At 46.6% G+C, this 16,858-nt stretch overlaps 1 protein-coding gene across 1 annotated transcript in view; it reads left to right on the top strand.

The window, feature by feature from the left end:
- The window catches only part of MASP1 (MBL associated serine protease 1), a 110,971-nt gene that overhangs the window by 66,592 nt on the left and 27,521 nt on the right, over positions 1-16,858 (top strand). Inside the window, exons 7-8 of the mRNA XM_084847790.1 lie at positions 520-638; positions 1,434-1,512. Coding sequence (XP_084703916.1) covers positions 520-638; positions 1,434-1,512 — 198 coding nt within the window. The remainder of the gene's footprint in view (positions 1-519; positions 639-1,433; positions 1,513-16,858) is intronic.

Here is a 16,858-nt window from a genome sequence, read left to right as displayed (position 1 = left end):
CACCACTAACAGAGGCTCATTTGGTGGGGTGTGAGGGAGGTCCTTCTTGGGGGCCAGTCCCCAGTTCTGGAGCTCTCTGCCAAGGGAGGATAGTTTGGACCCCTTTCTATGTTCCTTCTACTGGCAGGCAAGGATGCTTTTATTCAAGCAGGCCTTTGGCAGGTAAGCTGGCCTATTCTGGAAAGGTGGGTTAAATCGGTCAGGTGCTGATTACTCCTTTTATTGTTGTGCTTTCCATTGTGCCTTTAATTTATTTGTTTCTCTGACTGTTCCAAACAGGTTTTTGTTTCAGTCTTGGTCTTATTATTGTTAGCCATCTCGAGTGCCGTTTTCTGGTGGAAAAGCAGGATATAAATCAAATCAATACGTAACTACTTGGAAGGGAGCTCCACGTGGGGCGGGGCTGTCACTTGGCCTCACTTGTCTGGGAATTCCAGCGCTACTTCAGCGATGCTTGCTCTTTAATCAGGATTTCCCCCCCTCCTTCCTCTCTCTCCTTGTCCACACTCTCCAAAACAGGGGACCCCTGCCCTCTCCTGGAGCCTCCGCTCAACGGCAAAATTGAGCCCTCCCAGGCAACGTACACCTTCAAGGACCAGGCGGTCATCAGCTGCAAGACGGGATACAATGTCCTCAAGGTATACAGCTCGCTGGGTCGGAGCTTCTTGGGAACCAGGATGAGGGTCTGGTAGCGGTGCCTTCAGTCAATACTGACTCAAAATGAGCTGTCGGCTTGGGCTGGATTCGGGAAGGTCCAGCGCTTGCACGGGCCTAGATGATTCTAAGGAAGGATTCGACAGATTCACTGAGCACAGGTCTGTTGTCACTTAAAATGGAGCCCCCATGTTCAGAGGTACCCTGCTGTACCTTCTCCGCCACCCAGCCCACTCGCCTTGGTATGTTTATTTTAGCATGGGTAATCTTGTGATTTCTGGAAACATCTCACCCACAATGCCTCACTCTGAGGAAAGGCCCTTCCCTCAGAGCGAGAGGCATGGGGCGAGACGCACTCCAGGCAGCCTTATCGTAGCACCACCAGACACTTTCCTATAGCAGCAAATACTGTTTTCAATTAAAAACAAAATGGTGGCACTCCATGCTGGTCAACCGGCAGGCAGGCAGCTCGGGGAGGCATGGTTGCGGTGGGGGCAGAAGCCGCGGGCAGCCCTATGGGTGGCAGATGGGGGCGCAATCCATCACCCTCTCCGCCCACCACCTGAGTCACATGGCTCACCAGGGCTCATGTCTGAATACCAGTTGCTGGGGGCAGACCAATAATGGCTATTGCCTTCTAGCCCTGTGAGCTTCCCGGAGGCATCTTGGGGTATGCCCTCCAGAAGTATGAAAAAGAGGGCATCGCAGGGCAGATGTTGCCCATCGGTTGCCAGCTGTTCTGCGACATTCCTCTCTTCCATTGGAATTCCTATATGCAGGATGAAGTGGAGAGTGAAACGTTCCAGATCGAGTGCATGAAGGATGGGATGTGGAGCAACAAGGTCCCTACCTGCAAAAGTAAGATCCTTTTTCATCCTTTCCGAACAGCTGGCTTAAATGAACCGAGGTGTTCCTCTGCTGGGACTATACAACCTCTAAAATGCACAGTGGAGGCCAGATAGCTTGTTTGAAAGTTTGTTCCAGGGTATAGTCTGAAGGTACATCAGGCAGCCACCTTGCTGAAGCTAAGCAGATCTGGGTCTGGTCAGTGCCTGCAGGGGAGACCAGCTGGGAACCACATGTAGCCACCTTGAGTTCCACAACAGAATAAAGGTGGGATGTAAATGTAATAAGTAAATGAAATAAATAATTGAAAGTGCCCTGCCTCAAAACTCCTGGAAAGCTGATACACCTCCTCTGGCATGTTAGCTTTGTCAAAGAGAGATTGATATGGGATGCTTTCAAACACACAATCCTCCACAGGCATTCTACAGGTAGCACAGTCCCATGAAGACTATCCCAAATGCCTGCCTGCCTGCCTGCCTGCCTGCCTGCGTGTTTGGGTTGGTTCTTAAGATCTTCCAGTGGGCAGGCTATTAAAGATGCATTTGATCATTCACCTGATTACCCACTGAGCCAGTGAGACCATTAGCAACATTTAAGGCTGCACGCAATGCACATTTTTAAAATGCTGCACCAGGAAAAACTAAACTGTGCTGTGCTACTCTCCCACCTTTGCCAGACTTAACCTCATTGAAATCAAAGTAACATCATACAGGTTTGCAGCGCTAGGAGATTTGCAGATGTACCACTTTTTGTAACGTGTTGTGCTTTTGCAACGCCTGAGAAGAGGTCAGAAGCTTCACAGGGCACTGAACTCTGATCCGCTAATCCCAGCAAATCTGGATCCATTTCCCCGAGGCTTCTAAGACTTCACCGGCCCCCTGAAGTTCTTCTCTGCACCTGCCTGGTGTCATCATCGCCAATGAACACATAACCCTGGCATGTATTTTCTTTTCTTTTTAATCTGCCGAATAACAAATGTTATTGCAGATTACATAAAACTAAAAGAATAAAATATGATACAAAAGAACAAACAACACAGCAAAAAATATAAAACAGCCATAAAACCTTAAATCTACAATCCCTGGGAGAAAAGAAAGGCGTGGCACCAAAAAGATAACTATGTAGATACAGGCGAACCTCTTGGGGAAGGCATTCTATAAGCCGGGCGCCACAATGGAAAAGGCCATCTCTCTTCTTGCCACCTGCCTGACTTCTTTCACTGTGGGCTCCCAGTGGAGGGCCTTCAGAGATGACCTAAGGGCTCTTGCAGTTACATATGGGAGGAGATTTCCTTTAGATATTCTAGCCCCAAGCCATTCAGCACCAATGCTTTGAACTGGGCTCAGAAACGGACTGGAAGCCAGTGCAGCTGATAAAGCAGTGGCGTCACGTGGTCATATCGACCAGTCCCATGGTCATATCGACCAGCTCTAACTTCTAACTGAAGTTTCTGAGTCTTCAGTGGTATCACCAGCTACATCACATTACAGTAATTCAACCAGTAATCCAACCGGAGTTTACCAGGCTGTGGATAACTGTCACCAGGCTATCTCTGTCCAGAAAAGGTCACCGCTGGGATATCAGCCTGAACTGATAAAAACTGATACCCTCAATCCATGACACAATATTTATGTGTTTGTTTTTCTTTTTATATCCTGCCCTTCCTCACAAGGAGACCAGGATGGCTAACAGCCCATATAAAAACAATACAACACATCAACACCATTGAAATCATAACTCTAAAATTACAAATACAAAATAAAATACAGTAAAACCAGCACTAGATGGTAAATAGTGCAAACCTCACTCATTTTGGCACCTCGGTAGGCAAAAAATCAGAAATTATTAGCGCTCCACCCCAAGATCAGAATCAAATGGCCGAGCCAATGCCATGGCACGTCCAGCCCACATCCCAAAAAACCAGTTCGAGCTCTGCTTCGCTTTTAGAAGATCTCACAAAAAGAGACCGATACATTGCTCTCCTGCCATATTTTCTGCCTGCCTGTTTTTGACTGCTGCCTCACGTAAATGTGCAAATACTGAAGCAGTTGAGCAACTATTTCAGCCCAAACCCATCTCTGTATGCATCCACTTCCTTGCCACTCCAGCTTAAGCAGGCAAATGGCCATAAGCATTTATGGTCCCAGATCCAGCTGTGTTGCCTGCAACACCTCTTGGGCCTGCCTTTGGGGAATGGGCATCTCCCTCTACATCAAAAGATGCATCCAGTCAATCCAGTGGAGCCCAGGTGAGCATTGCAGGGCAGATGTGCGTTCGGAGGGACGGCTGGCATCCGCATTGGCTGGACACGTGGATGCCTTTTCCCACAAATGGATCTCGCTTGCTGGATTGTGAATACGAACTCAAATGGGTGAGATTTATTTTGTCTGGATCATTCTGTGATTCTGATTGCAGTAACAATCTATGCCTGCCCTCAATGCTTAGTGAACTGAGGCTGTGCATCATTATTAATGACTCCTTAATAAGGTTATTCGCTGCCTCTTGCATGCTCTTTCACTGCCTGACTACTAATTCCTGCTTTCTTTCTTTCTGCTTCCCCTCCCCTTCCTTCCTTCCTTCCTTCCTTCCTTCCTTCCTCCCCTTTTCCTTCTGCCTTTGGAACAGTTGCTGGAACTGAAACAACAGACAACCGGACGGCGATAAAAGAGGAGTTGAACCCAGTGACAGAATGACCCCTACGCTTGGCTCACTGAGCCTTTATGAGCGGATGTGGCCTAAGCCCCTTAGCCCCATGTGGGGGAATTCTTGAGGCTATACTGGGGCCTCCACCCCGCAATCACCTTTCATGACTTCTGCTGTCACTGTGGGCCCAGGATCTGTTAACCTCTTCCTGCCCAGGCATGCTCTTAATTCCAGGAGTGACGAGAGAGAAAAGCAGGAAGTAGCAATCAGTGCATGGCATGAAACAAGATGCTTCTCATAGGAACAAAGTTGCTCCACTAGGCGGACAGGAGCATGTGCTGCTCTTAGGATATCCTCTGCATCTTCCTAGTTCTCGCTTGGGGTACCCTCCATCCCTGCATGGATGAACATGGTTTTTGCAGCAACTGTCTGAGCTAACTGCCTTTTGTAGCGGTGGCGGTGGTGGTGTTTTTCCTTCCTCAGCACTATTAACTCCTTTCTGCCACTTCTCTCAGCACTGAGGAGGACGGCCTAAGTGGCTCTCTTTTAATATGGTTTTATACTCATCGCTCCAAAATTCAGCAAGCAGAAAATCAGGCCCAGCTGAATGATAGCCCTGTTCGGATGTTTAGTCCAGGGAGAGTCCATGCATGGAGGAGAGATCAGGATCATGGCGGCAGCACCCACCTCCGACTTCCGTCATTGATCCAAACCTGTGCACGTTCCAGTTAACACCTGGAAGCTGGGGTGTGGGGTGGATCCTGCTATCACAATCCCAATTCTCCAAGTGTGTGTTGGTGTTCTCTGGATTTAAACATCCGAATAAGGCTTCTGCTGCAAAGCTCTGCTTATCAATAAAGTGTTCTGCCCCATGTAATATATTTATTTATCTTTCCCATGTGCAAAATTCTGCTGTGTGTAAACTTGCCAAAAAAAATTCTTCCTAGTAGTGCTCCTCTGCCAGACATGCAGACATTTTGCCAGCGAAGCTTTTCCTAGCATGGAAATGTAGTGATGGGAAAGGCAGCACCCACATCATTGCTGCATATTGAACAACTGTGAAAGGCATAACAGCCGTGTCGGAGGGGGGGGACAATATATTTCATATAAGATGTAGAAAGTGCTGAAGCGGACTAGCTTTCAAATCACAGCATTTCTTCCTCTTCAAGAGAGAGAAAAAAAAAGCTGGAGGATGAAAAAAAAACTCATCCTGCCAGGTCTCCAAAAGGGTAGGGGTTTAGTTCCCCTGTCAAGACACAATGGGCCCAGAGCAAAGGGTGGGAATGGTGGGGCTAAATTCCCCAGCAGGATCATGTGTCCTGGTTTATACTCATTTGCTTCAAGCCCCTCCCACATATGGCCAGGATCAAAGATAGGGATGAGGGAGAAATTTGTTTAGATCATGTTGTAATGTGAACTTACCTCATTTTGCGCTTTCAAACCCGTATGCGTACCAAAACTCTGTCATCCTTCGAAATTCGCACTTCTCCAAATTTTACAATGGAGTTCTCCAATCAAAAATGCATACAAAATGTGTACATTAGACAAAATAAAGTTAAAGTGCATTGTATTAGGAAAACTGTTTGTAAAAAGTTTATATTAGGCAAAAATGAATACAAAAAAATGCAATTATTAGGAGAAATATGCACAAAAATGTTTATGTATTTTAATGTATACTTAAAAAAAAAAGCTTCCTCAAAGTTTGGGATGAACTCAGTGTAAGATTGTAAAAACTCTCAAAGTTAGAGACTGGAAAAATGGGATTGTATGAGAAACCGAAATTGACAGATCCATCCATTCCTAATTGAAGCACAGTAACAACAGGTGGGAAACTATAATGGATGCCAAGGAAATCTGGCCTACCTTTTGGGCTTGCCAGATTTACCTGAACCCCTGACTTGATTTGCATTTGTGAGCCAAGCCACAGGCTTCTTCCCAAATTTGGGAACTTTCTTACATTCCCCCCCCCATAAAATCACCATTTATGCAAATTGCATAATTTATGCAACTTTCAGCTGTAATTTGCTTAATTTGTACAAATTGCCGCCATAATATGCTTAATTTGCACAAATTGCACCTGAAATTTGGACAAATTGTAGGTGCAATTTGTGCAAAATTAAGCAAATCACTGCTGAAATTTGCATAAATTGTGCAAATTGCATAAATTGCCATTTTATGGGGGAACACACACACACAGCCATAAATCCATAAGCTGGCATGACTTAATATAGATTGAGTCAGCTCATGGATCAGCAAGCCGGAGTCCGTGGGGGGGGGGGGCAAGCTGCTGAAAGCTCAGCAAACTTCACCCACTGGATAGATTCCTCTGATATCCCTACTTTGGTACAGGTCACTGATTCTTCTGCTTGTGATCTCCTGTAATATTCTTGTTTCAATGGTCTGGTATGTTGAAGTTACAGCTCACTACATCATGGAAGCCCTGAGAAAGTGTGTCAGCTGTTATCCCTTCATCACTGTTATCCCACCAAGAATCTACTGCGGGGCGGGGGGGTTCTACTTCTGGTAGTTTCAGATTATGCTGTTCCTGTGGATCTATGCCAGGTTTTGAACCCTTGGATAGCCATATTCAGTTTGGAAGACTGGGAATCAAAGTGAGAAGTACAACATATAAATCCTAAACGCAATGGCTTCTTTGAACCAAATTACCCACAATTGGGGTCCCCATTTTCAGTATGCCATTGGATATGGGTGCCCCTTTGTTGGATGTAATTCGGCAGGTTCATTTCAGCCCCTGTGCATTTCTAGAACATTTCAGTACAGAAAGATGGCCAGGTAATACTAAGCACCATCTGGTACCCCCGTCCCACACAGAGGCCCAGCAAGAGAAACCCAAGTCAGGTAAGACATCTAGAGGACTGGTGATAGTTTGAATTAAAAAAAAAAAATGCAGGTTGTCCCAAGGAGATCCTGAACTTATTTTTCTATAGAGCTGAATCCATCTGAGAATGGCTTTTTTGTATTTCAACCTCTTTTCCCTGTCCAGATGAGTTTCTTTGGTCTCTGTGAATAGGCACAATGTAACTTCTTCTATCCAATTCATGCTTTTCCTAGGCTGTGGACTGCACAGACATTTCCTTCACTTCCACTCTCCAGTGAAACTGACGTGGTTAGGAAAAGGCTTCCCCGTTGTTACCAATACTTCTTCCTGGCATTAGTATTAGGATTGAATTACTAGCATTTGCACCATTGCTGGAGCACATCTATATACCCTTTGGAAATGGGGAGGGAAGCTAGTGACATTGACAAGCTTTTTCCTTCGACCTTGTCAGTTTCACTAGCACCAAAAGAGAACCATTTGGCTGAAATTGGGTGGCTTAGTGGTTAAGACGCTGAACTGCAGACCGGAAGGTCGGCAGGACAGCAGTTCGAGACCCGAGTGCTGCGTGACAGAGTGAGCTCCCATCTTCAGTCTCAGCTCCTGCCAACCTAGCAGTTCGAAAGCAAGAAATTGCAAGTAGATAAATAGGTACCGCCTCGGCAGGAAAGGTAACAGCATTCCGTGCACCTCGGTGTTCAGTCATGCCGGCCACATGACCACGGAACCGTCTTCGGACAGCACTGGCTCTTCGGCTTAGAAACGGGGATGAGCACCGCACCCTAGAGCCAGACACGACTGGTTGGGGACACCTTTACCTTTACCTTTTTTACCCCACACCCAACCTTGTCAAGTTCACTGCAGACCATACTGGGGAGATGGGGAAGGAAACATCAGTGGCGCAGGCAGGCAGGTAATGCAGAAAGGGGATGAACATGCTGCCCAACTCTCACCATCAACATCATTATGGGATGGCAACTCTTGTCAGGGCAGTAGGGCCATGTTGGGTGGAAGTGACTTCTTCCTCCCTAGCTAGAGGGGTGGCAGTGCCATTCAAAAACATTACCTCTGATAACATCAGTAATGTCTGTTAGCTAAAGTGGGGGAAGATTCCCAAGTGATCATCAAGGCTCCTGGAAATGCACGTGGTTTCAGCCTTAGGATTTTCCACCAGACATCTGGAGGTGGTGGAGGAGTAACCATTAAGCACAAGCCATCTGCTTGGCTCACGACAAAAAACTGCCACCTCCATTCAGTTTGCAAAGCAAATAATTCCCTGGAAGAATACCCTGGGGACTTCTCAAAAAGAAAAACATTGCCTACTCCTCCCGAACCTTCATGACACATCGTAGCCCATCTGTTTCCCTTGGCTGTGCTGATGATGAATGCAGCCCCCTCGTGTAGAAAAATGTAGAGGCACTGATTATTCAATGATGGGAATTGTGCTAAAAATATCTGCGATTAGATCATATCCATCAGGCTTATGGGAGTCATTCTTGCCCCTCACAATCACTTGCTGTTTCCATGGCTGCCCATTGCTGACATGTTATGCTCACTTTCCCTCGCCCTCTGGCTACTGAAGACTTATTGGGCCACTTCACATGTTGCAGCCACCTATCATGGGTTAATTTACCCGTGAGGAGCTACAGCACATGCCAGCCGCCGTTGTGAATATGCAAGCCACGCCTAGGGGTTGCCATGGCTTGGCTTGTCATCTGAGGGTTAAATAACCCTCACATAACCCCAAAACAGACCATGGGTTATGTGAAGGTTGTTTGACCCTCAAATAACCCCCACTGGCTGGGTTCAGACAACACAACAAGCCACAGCACCCCCCCAGCAGGACCTTGTGTATTCATAACGGCGGATGGCACACACCTCAGCACCCCAAGAGTTAATTAACCCAAGGTGGGCTTTCATGTCATCCAAAGCAGGTCACTGTCTGGGAGTGGAAAGGTTCTATTCCTGCCAATCGCTCCTCCTAACAGCAAACTTAGGTGGTGCATGCTGCCACTGGACAGCAAAAGGGACTGCAGGGCCATCCCTACCATTAGGTAAAGGGAGGCAGCAGATGTTTGCGGGGCAGCTCCCACCCATCTTTTTCTTCCGAGCTGCCCTGCTGCTCCCCTCTGTTGGACAACAGAGTTGTCTGGGCCATGCCACCCACCCTGTGCCCCTTACATTAGCCTGCTACCCTCCCATGCAATGGAGGATGCTGTCCTGGCACAATTGTGGAAGTTAGATGCAACTGCTAGTCCAGTGAGCTTCTGTATGTGGAATCTCATTCTTAGTCTCAGGAAAATGCATTGGGCCAGCCTGGAATATCAGTTTGCTGGAGAGAATTCTAAGATTTATAGAGGTATAAAAAGAATTGTTAAAAAAAAAAAAACCCTAAGGGTGCAATCCTATGCATGTTTAGACAGAAAAAAGTGTCCTACAACTCCCAGCATTCCCCAGACAGCCATGCTCATGTAGTCACAGAATATCAAGAGAGAGTTGAAAAAGAAATACAAAACATGGGGAAGATGGGATATCCTGCTTCGAGGGAATGACTGGCTGGGACCCTGAACAGGAGCAATCCCTGTTAGGAGGTGAGAATGTGCTGCAATATTTTGTGGTGGGTTCTCTTTGTCATGATTAATTCCCCACTAAAAGGCTTCTGTTCTATGGTTGTGCCCATTTCAGGCAGCACGCTGGCTCTTCAGTCCAAAGGTGAGCAATACCATGGGGCAATTTAGCTTGATTTTCCTTCCTCCAATGAATGCACACGCACACACAGCCTTATCAAGGCAAACAGCACTGATCATAGTTATCTGTTTCTGGCAACCCCCTCTTACACAATGGAAGTCCTCCACTTCTGGAAATCCATGTGATCAACTGATCTGATTTCCCAGCCTCTCCTGTCAATTCCAGCATTCATCAGTCATTATTTGTTCTTCCCCAACGTGTGTTTGTTATTGGGTAAAGCAAGACAAGATAGCTTGTCAACAGGAAAGAAAAGATAGCACATTTCTTTCTCGGCTCAAAGGTGCCTACTCACCTCCCAAACATGTGAGAAAGATCTATATTGTCTGGGGAAATACATGCTGGAATAAATTCACTATTCTATTTCAGCAAAAATGGTCCGCATCTCTTGCATATTCACCCTTCCGTGTGCAGTCCTGCATGGGAGATCCAGGTTTCACAGTGAGCTAGATGCTATATAGAGTTAGCCAGCTAAATTTTAGGACTGTCACCACTGTAAGCATCATAAACATGGAATGAAACCAGAAGTCAGAGTCATTCAATGAAAATGACTGGTAGTGTGTTCAGGACAAACAAAAGGAAGCCTTTGTTGTTGTTCAGTCGTTCAGTCGTGTCCGACTCTTCGTGACCCCATGGACCATAGCACGCCAGGCCTTTCTGTCCTCCGCTCTCTCCTGGAGTGTGCTCAAGTTCATATTCATTGCATCGGTGATGCTATCTAGCCATCTCATCCTCTGCCGTCCCCTTCTAATAGAATCACAGAATCATAGAATTGTAGGGTTGGAAGGGGCCTACAAGGCCATCGAGTCCAACCCCCTGCTCAATGCAGGAATCCAAATGAGAGCATCCCTGACAGATGGCTGTCCAGCCTCATCTTGAACGCCTCCAGTGTGGGAGAGCCCACCACCTCCCTAGGGAATCGGTTCCATTGTCGTATTGCTCTAACAGGTAGGGATGTACAAAAGTTCTGCCACGGATCTCAGGGAGGCCGAATGCCAGCGCATTCGGCCCCCCAAAATCGGTGGCCGAATGGCCCGCCACCCCCCCCCCCGGGATGGGACTTACCTGGGGCAGATCTTCCTGGCGGCGGCGGCTCTGGCGGCAGTTCAGCGGCAGCAGCTGCGGCGGCCGGTCTTCCAACCGGCTGCTGCTGCCGCCATTTCCAGGGGTTTTTTTTTAAAAAAAAGAAGTAATAGGCCACGTAAAGATTTACGTGTCCTATCACAGCTAGATTTTTAAAAAACACCGTGATAGGCTACGTAAATCTTTACGTAGCCTATCACGGCTGACTTTAAAAAAAAAGTGCGTACGCAAATGGCGGCGCCCATGGCCACCGCCATTTGCGTTCCTTATTTTGGCACGTCTTAGTCTACGTAAACATTTACGTAGACTGAGACAGCGAAAATAAGAGGAACGCAAATAGCGTAGACGCTATGCTATTTGCGTTCCCCTTATTTTCGCCGTCTTAGTCTATGGAAATGTTTACGTAGACTAAGACGTGCCAAAATAAGGAACGCAAATGGCGGCGGCCATGGGCGCCGCCATTTGTGTACGCGCGTTTTTTTGGTGTTTTTTTAAGTCAGCCGTGATAGGCTATGTAAACATTTACGTAGCCTATCACAGCTGACTGCAGGGACGCAAACGGCAGCGGCTACGGCCGCTGCCATTTGCGTCCCTGCTAGCCAGCAGCCAGATGTCCGGCTGCTGGCAGAGCCGGCCGGCGGCTCCGCAGAATCGCTGTGGAGCACAGCTGGCCGGCCAGGATTCCGGGGGGGGAGGAAGGGAGCACCTCCCCCCCCAGCAAGGATTCCGGGGGGAGGGACGGAACGCCTCCCCCCGCACCATCAGCATAATCCCCGAAAGGTAAGTAATTTTTGTACATCCCTACTGTCAGGAAGTTTTTCCTGATGTTCAGCCAGAATCTGGCTTCCTGGAACTTGAGCCCATGATTCCGTGTCCTGCACTCTGGGATGATTGAGAAGAGATCCTAGACTTCCTCTCTGGGACAACCTTTCAAGTACTTGAAGAGTGCTATCATATCTCCCCTCAGACTTCTCTTCTCAAGGCTAAACATGCCCAGTTCTTTCAGTCTCTCCTCATAGGGCTTTGTTTCCCTCCTCTGAACCCTCTCCAGTTTGTCTGCATCCTTCTTAAAATGTGGTGCCCAGAACTGGACACAGGACTCCAGATGAGGCCTAACCAGTGCTGAGTAGAGGGGAACTAGTACTTCACGGGATTTGGAAGCTATGCTTCTATGAATGCAGCCCAAAATAGCATTTACCTTTTTTGCAGCCACATCACATTGTTGGCTCATATTCAGCTTGTGATCGACAACAATTCCAAGATCCTTCTCGTTTGTAGTGTGGTTGAGCCACGTATCGCCCATCTTGTAACTGTGCATTTGGCTTCTTTTTCCTAGGTGCAGAACTTGGCATTTATCCCTGTTAAATGTCATTCTGTTGTTTTCTGCCCAGCGCTCCAGTCTATCCAGATCCCTTTGAATTTTGTTTCTGTCTTCTGAAGTATTAGCTATCCCGCCCAATTTTGTGTCATCTGCAAATTTGATCAGCATTCCCTGCACCTCCTCCTCCAAGTCATTAATACAAATGTTGAAGAGCACTGGGCCCAGGACTGAGCCCTGCAGTACCCCACCCGTTACTTCTCCCCAGTTCTACTTTTGCCTTCAATCTTACCCAGCATCAGGGTCTTTTCCAGTGACTTTTCTCTTCGCATTAGGTGGCCAAAATATTTCAGCTTCAGCTTCAGTATCTGTCCTTCCAATGAGGGTTGATTTCCTTTAGGATTGACCGATTTGACCTCCTTGCAGTCCAGGGGACTCGTAAGAGACTTCTCCAGCACCACAGTTCGAAAGCATCAATTCTTCGGCGCTCAGCCTTCCTTATAGTCCAGCTCTCACAGCCAGACATTACTACTGGGAAAACCATAGCTTTGATTAGACAGACCTTTGTCGGCAAGGTGATGTCTCTTGTTCCTACTATGCTGTCTAGGTTTGCCATAGCTTTCCTCCCAAGGAGCAAGCATCTTTAAATTTCATGGCTACAGTCACCGTCTGTGGTGATCTTGGAGCCCAAGAAAATAAAATCTGTCACTGCTTCCATTTCTTCCCCTTCCATATGCCAGGAAGTGATGGGGCCAGATGCCATGATCTTCGTTTTTTTAATGTTGAGTTTCAAACCAGCTTTTGCACTCTCCACTTTCACCCTCAACAAGAGGCTCTTTGGATCCTCTTCACTTTCTGCCATTAGGGTGGTATCATCTGCATATCTGAGGTTGTTGATAATTCTCCCAGCAATCTTAATTCCAACCTGTGATTCATCCAACCCAGCGTTTTTCATGATGTACTCTGCATATAAGTTAAATAAGCAGGGCGACAATATACAGCCTTGTCGTACTCCTTTCCCAATTTTGAACCAATCGGTTTTCCATGTCTGATTCTTACTGTTGCTTCTTGACCCTCGTACAAGTTTCTCAGGAGACAGGTAAGGTGGTCTGGTACTCCCATCTCTTTAAGAATTTGCCACAGTTTGTTGTGATCCACACAATCAAAGGCTTTAGCGTAGTCAATGACGCAGAAATAGACGTTTTTCTGCAATTCTCTTGCTTTCTCCATGATCCAGTGAATGTGGGTGATTTGATCTCTAGTTCCTGTGCCTCTTCGAAACCCAGCTTGTACTTCCGGTAGTTCTTGGTTCACATACTGCTGAAGCCTAGCTTGTAGGATTTTAAGCATAACCTTGCTGGCATGTGAAATGAGCGCAATTGTACGGTAGTTTGAACACTCTTTGGCGTTGCCCTTCTTTGGCATTGGAATGTAAACTGACCTTTTCCAGTCTTGTGGCCACTGTTGAGTGTTCCAAATTTGTTGGCATATTGAATGCAGCACTTTAACAGCATCATCTTTTAGGATCTTAAATAGCTCAGCTGGAATACTGTCATCTCCGCTAGCTTTGTTGTTAGTAATGCTTCCTAAGGCCCACTTGACTTCACTCTCGAGGATGTCCGGCTCCAGTTCAGTGAGCGCACTATCATGGCTATCAGGGACATTCAGATCTTTCCTGTATAGTTCTTCTGTGTATTCTTTCCACCTCTTCTTAATCTCATCTGCTTCTGTTAGGTCCCTGCCTTCTTTGTCCTTTATCATGCCCGTCTTTGCACAAAACGTTCCCTTGACATCTCTGATTTTCTTGAAGAGATCTCTAGTCTTTCCCATTCAATTGTTTTCCTCGCTTTCTTTGCATTGTTCATTTAAGAAGGCCTTCTTGTCTCTCCTTGCTATTCTCTGGAAATCTGCATTCAGTTGGATATATCTTCCCCTTTCTCCCTTGCTTTTCGCTTCCTTTCTTTCCTCAGCTACTTGGAAAGCCTCATCAGACAGCCACTTGGCTTTCTTGCATTTCTTTTTCTTTGGGATGGATTTCGTTGCTGCCTCCTGAACCATGTTACGGACCTCCGTCCATAGTTCCTCAGGCACTCTGTCTATCAGGTCTAATCCCTGAAATCTATTCCTCACCTCCACTGTATATTCATAAGGGATATGATTTAGGTCATACCTGAATGGTTGAGTGGTTTTCCCTACGTTCTTCAATTGAAGCCGAAATTTTGCAAGAAGCAGCTCATGATCTGAGCCAAAGTCAGCTCCAGGTCTTGTTTTTACTGACTGTATAGAGCTTCTCCATCTTTGGCTGCAAAGGACATAATCAATCTGACTTCGATATTGACCATCTGGTGATGTCCATGTGTAGAGTCGCCTCTTGTGCTGTTGGAAAAGAGTGTTTGCTATGATCAGCGTGCTCTCTGGGCAAAACTCTATTAGCCTTTGTCCTGCTTCATTTTGTACACCAAGGCCATGCTTGCCTGTTATCCCGGTGATTTCTTGACTTCCTACTTTAGCATTCCAATCCCCTATGATGAAGAGGACATCTTTTTTTGGTGTTAGTTCTAGAAGGTGTTGTAGGTCTTCATAGAACCGATCAACCTCAGCTTCTTCTGCCTCAGTGGTTGGGGCAAAGACTTGAATTACTGTGATGCTGAATGGTTTGCCTTGGATTCGTACTGAGATCATTCTATGTTTTTTGAGATTGTACCCCAGTACTGCTTTTCCCACCCTTTTATTGACTACGAGTGCTACTCCATTTCTTCTAAGGGATTCTTGCTCACAGTAGTAGATATAATGGTCACCTGAATTAAATTCGCCCATGCTTGTCCATTTTAGTTCGCTGATTCCCAAGATGTCGATATTCAGTCTTGCCATCTCCTGTTTGACCACCTCCAGCTTACCTTGATTCATTGATCTGACATTCCAGGTTCCTATACAATATTGTTCTTTACAGCATTGGATTTTCTTTTCATCACCAGACACATCCACAGCTGAGTGTCCTTTCAGCTTTGGCCCAGCCGCTTCACTCTTTCTGGCGCTACTTGGAAATGCCCTCTGCTCTTCCCCAGTAGTATATTGGACACCTTCCGACCTGAGGGGCTCATCTTCCGGCGTCATCTCTTTTAGCCTTGTGATACGTTCCATGGGGTTTTCTTGGCAAGAATACTGGAGTGGGCTGCCATTTCCTTCTCCAGCGGACCACATTTTGTCAGAACTCTCTGCCATGACCTGTCCATCTTGGATGGCCCTGCACGGCATAGCGTATGGCTTCACTGAGTTACGCAAGACCCTTCGCCACAACAAGGCAGTGATCCATGAAGGGGAAAAGGAAGCCTATCTTCACACAAAGCATAACTGCCCCATAGAATTCATTGTCCGCAGATACTGTGATGGCTGCTATCATAGATTTTCTTCTCCCCTTGTAGGACAATATCCTTTGCTACTAGGAATTGCACAGGAATTATAGTTCTCCATGGCTCCCAAGAGGCATGGGCAACTGCAGTTCCCATGCATCCCAGGGGTATCAGATACTCCTGAACATGCTGCTCCTTAAGGATGCCTGCATGGTCTCTGCTGTCACCAACCCTTCTTCCTCACCACCAGCCATCTCCAGTGTGTTTGCTTGGGAAGGCAGAGGAACAGGCAATGAGAGAAGACCAGCAGCAAGATTTCAGGGGGATTTGAGGCTCTGCACAAAATTGGTCTGGGAATTCTAAGCTGGAGGAGTTTGTCTCAGACCTCCCCCCTATGTCGTGTTTGCCACCATCTCTTACCCCAGGCAAGGGGAGCAAAATAGGCAAAGGTTCATATAACATATTGACAGTTCTTAAAGTAAAGTTAAACCACATGCTGTTTTCTTTTAGGTTTGGCATAATTAATCATATTTTCAATGAGACAGATGAAAAACTAGAACACCGGAAAGCACATCCAGGCATCAAATACTGCTGACAAGAGGGGAGAAAATCTTTGCGAATGGCCATCACAATATCTACTGGCAATGAATTCTATGGGGCAATTATGGTTTGCGTGAAGACAGGCTTCCTTTTAAGTGTCCAGCTTCTGTGCATGGAATTGGGGCGGGGGGGCGGGGAGGGATCTTGTCCTTTGCTTGAGGCAGCAAAATGTCTGGGACTGACCCAGGCTTCCAACGACTGAAAATCCAAAAATGATATTTACAGCGCATTCCTGAAGACATTTATCTGAAAAGAATGCCCTGAATCTAAGAGAACTGCTGTCCTACACCAGAGGAGAGCTTGCTTCAATCTTGCATGGTTTACCATTTTTGTTTCCTAGTACATAGGAGGAGTCCAGCTGGATTCAACCCAAGGCCTCTCTAGGCTAGCATCCTCTTTCCCACAGTGGCCAACCAGCTGCCCATGGGAAACCCACAAGCAGGATATAAGCACAACAGCACCGTCCCACCCATGTTCCCCAGTAGCTGGTGTGCAGAGGCATGCTGCCTCTGATACTACTGGAGGTAACATATAGCCATCATGGCTATATTATTTATTTATTTATTTATTTATTTCTATACCACCCAATAGCCGAAGCTCTCTGCCACTGATAGCCATTGAATCCCCGTGTTCCACAGGTGGGTTTTAAATTTGTGAAGCAAGGCCACATAGTATGGACCCCATAACAGTGACTGCATAACTTACCTGTTTTCAATCATCTGGAGTTTGCATCTTGCTTAAGAACATAAGAACATCTGGCACCTGAGGTCTACCTCAGGGGTG

Source organism: Heloderma suspectum, chromosome 3 (genome assembly GCF_057233095.1).
Source record: "Heloderma suspectum isolate Gila_16-S chromosome 3, 16-S_ref, whole genome shotgun sequence".
Lineage (NCBI taxonomy): Eukaryota > Metazoa > Chordata > Lepidosauria > Squamata > Helodermatidae > Heloderma > Heloderma suspectum.
Note: the sequence above shows the minus strand (reverse complement) of the source record. Positions and strands in the feature narration are given on the sequence as shown.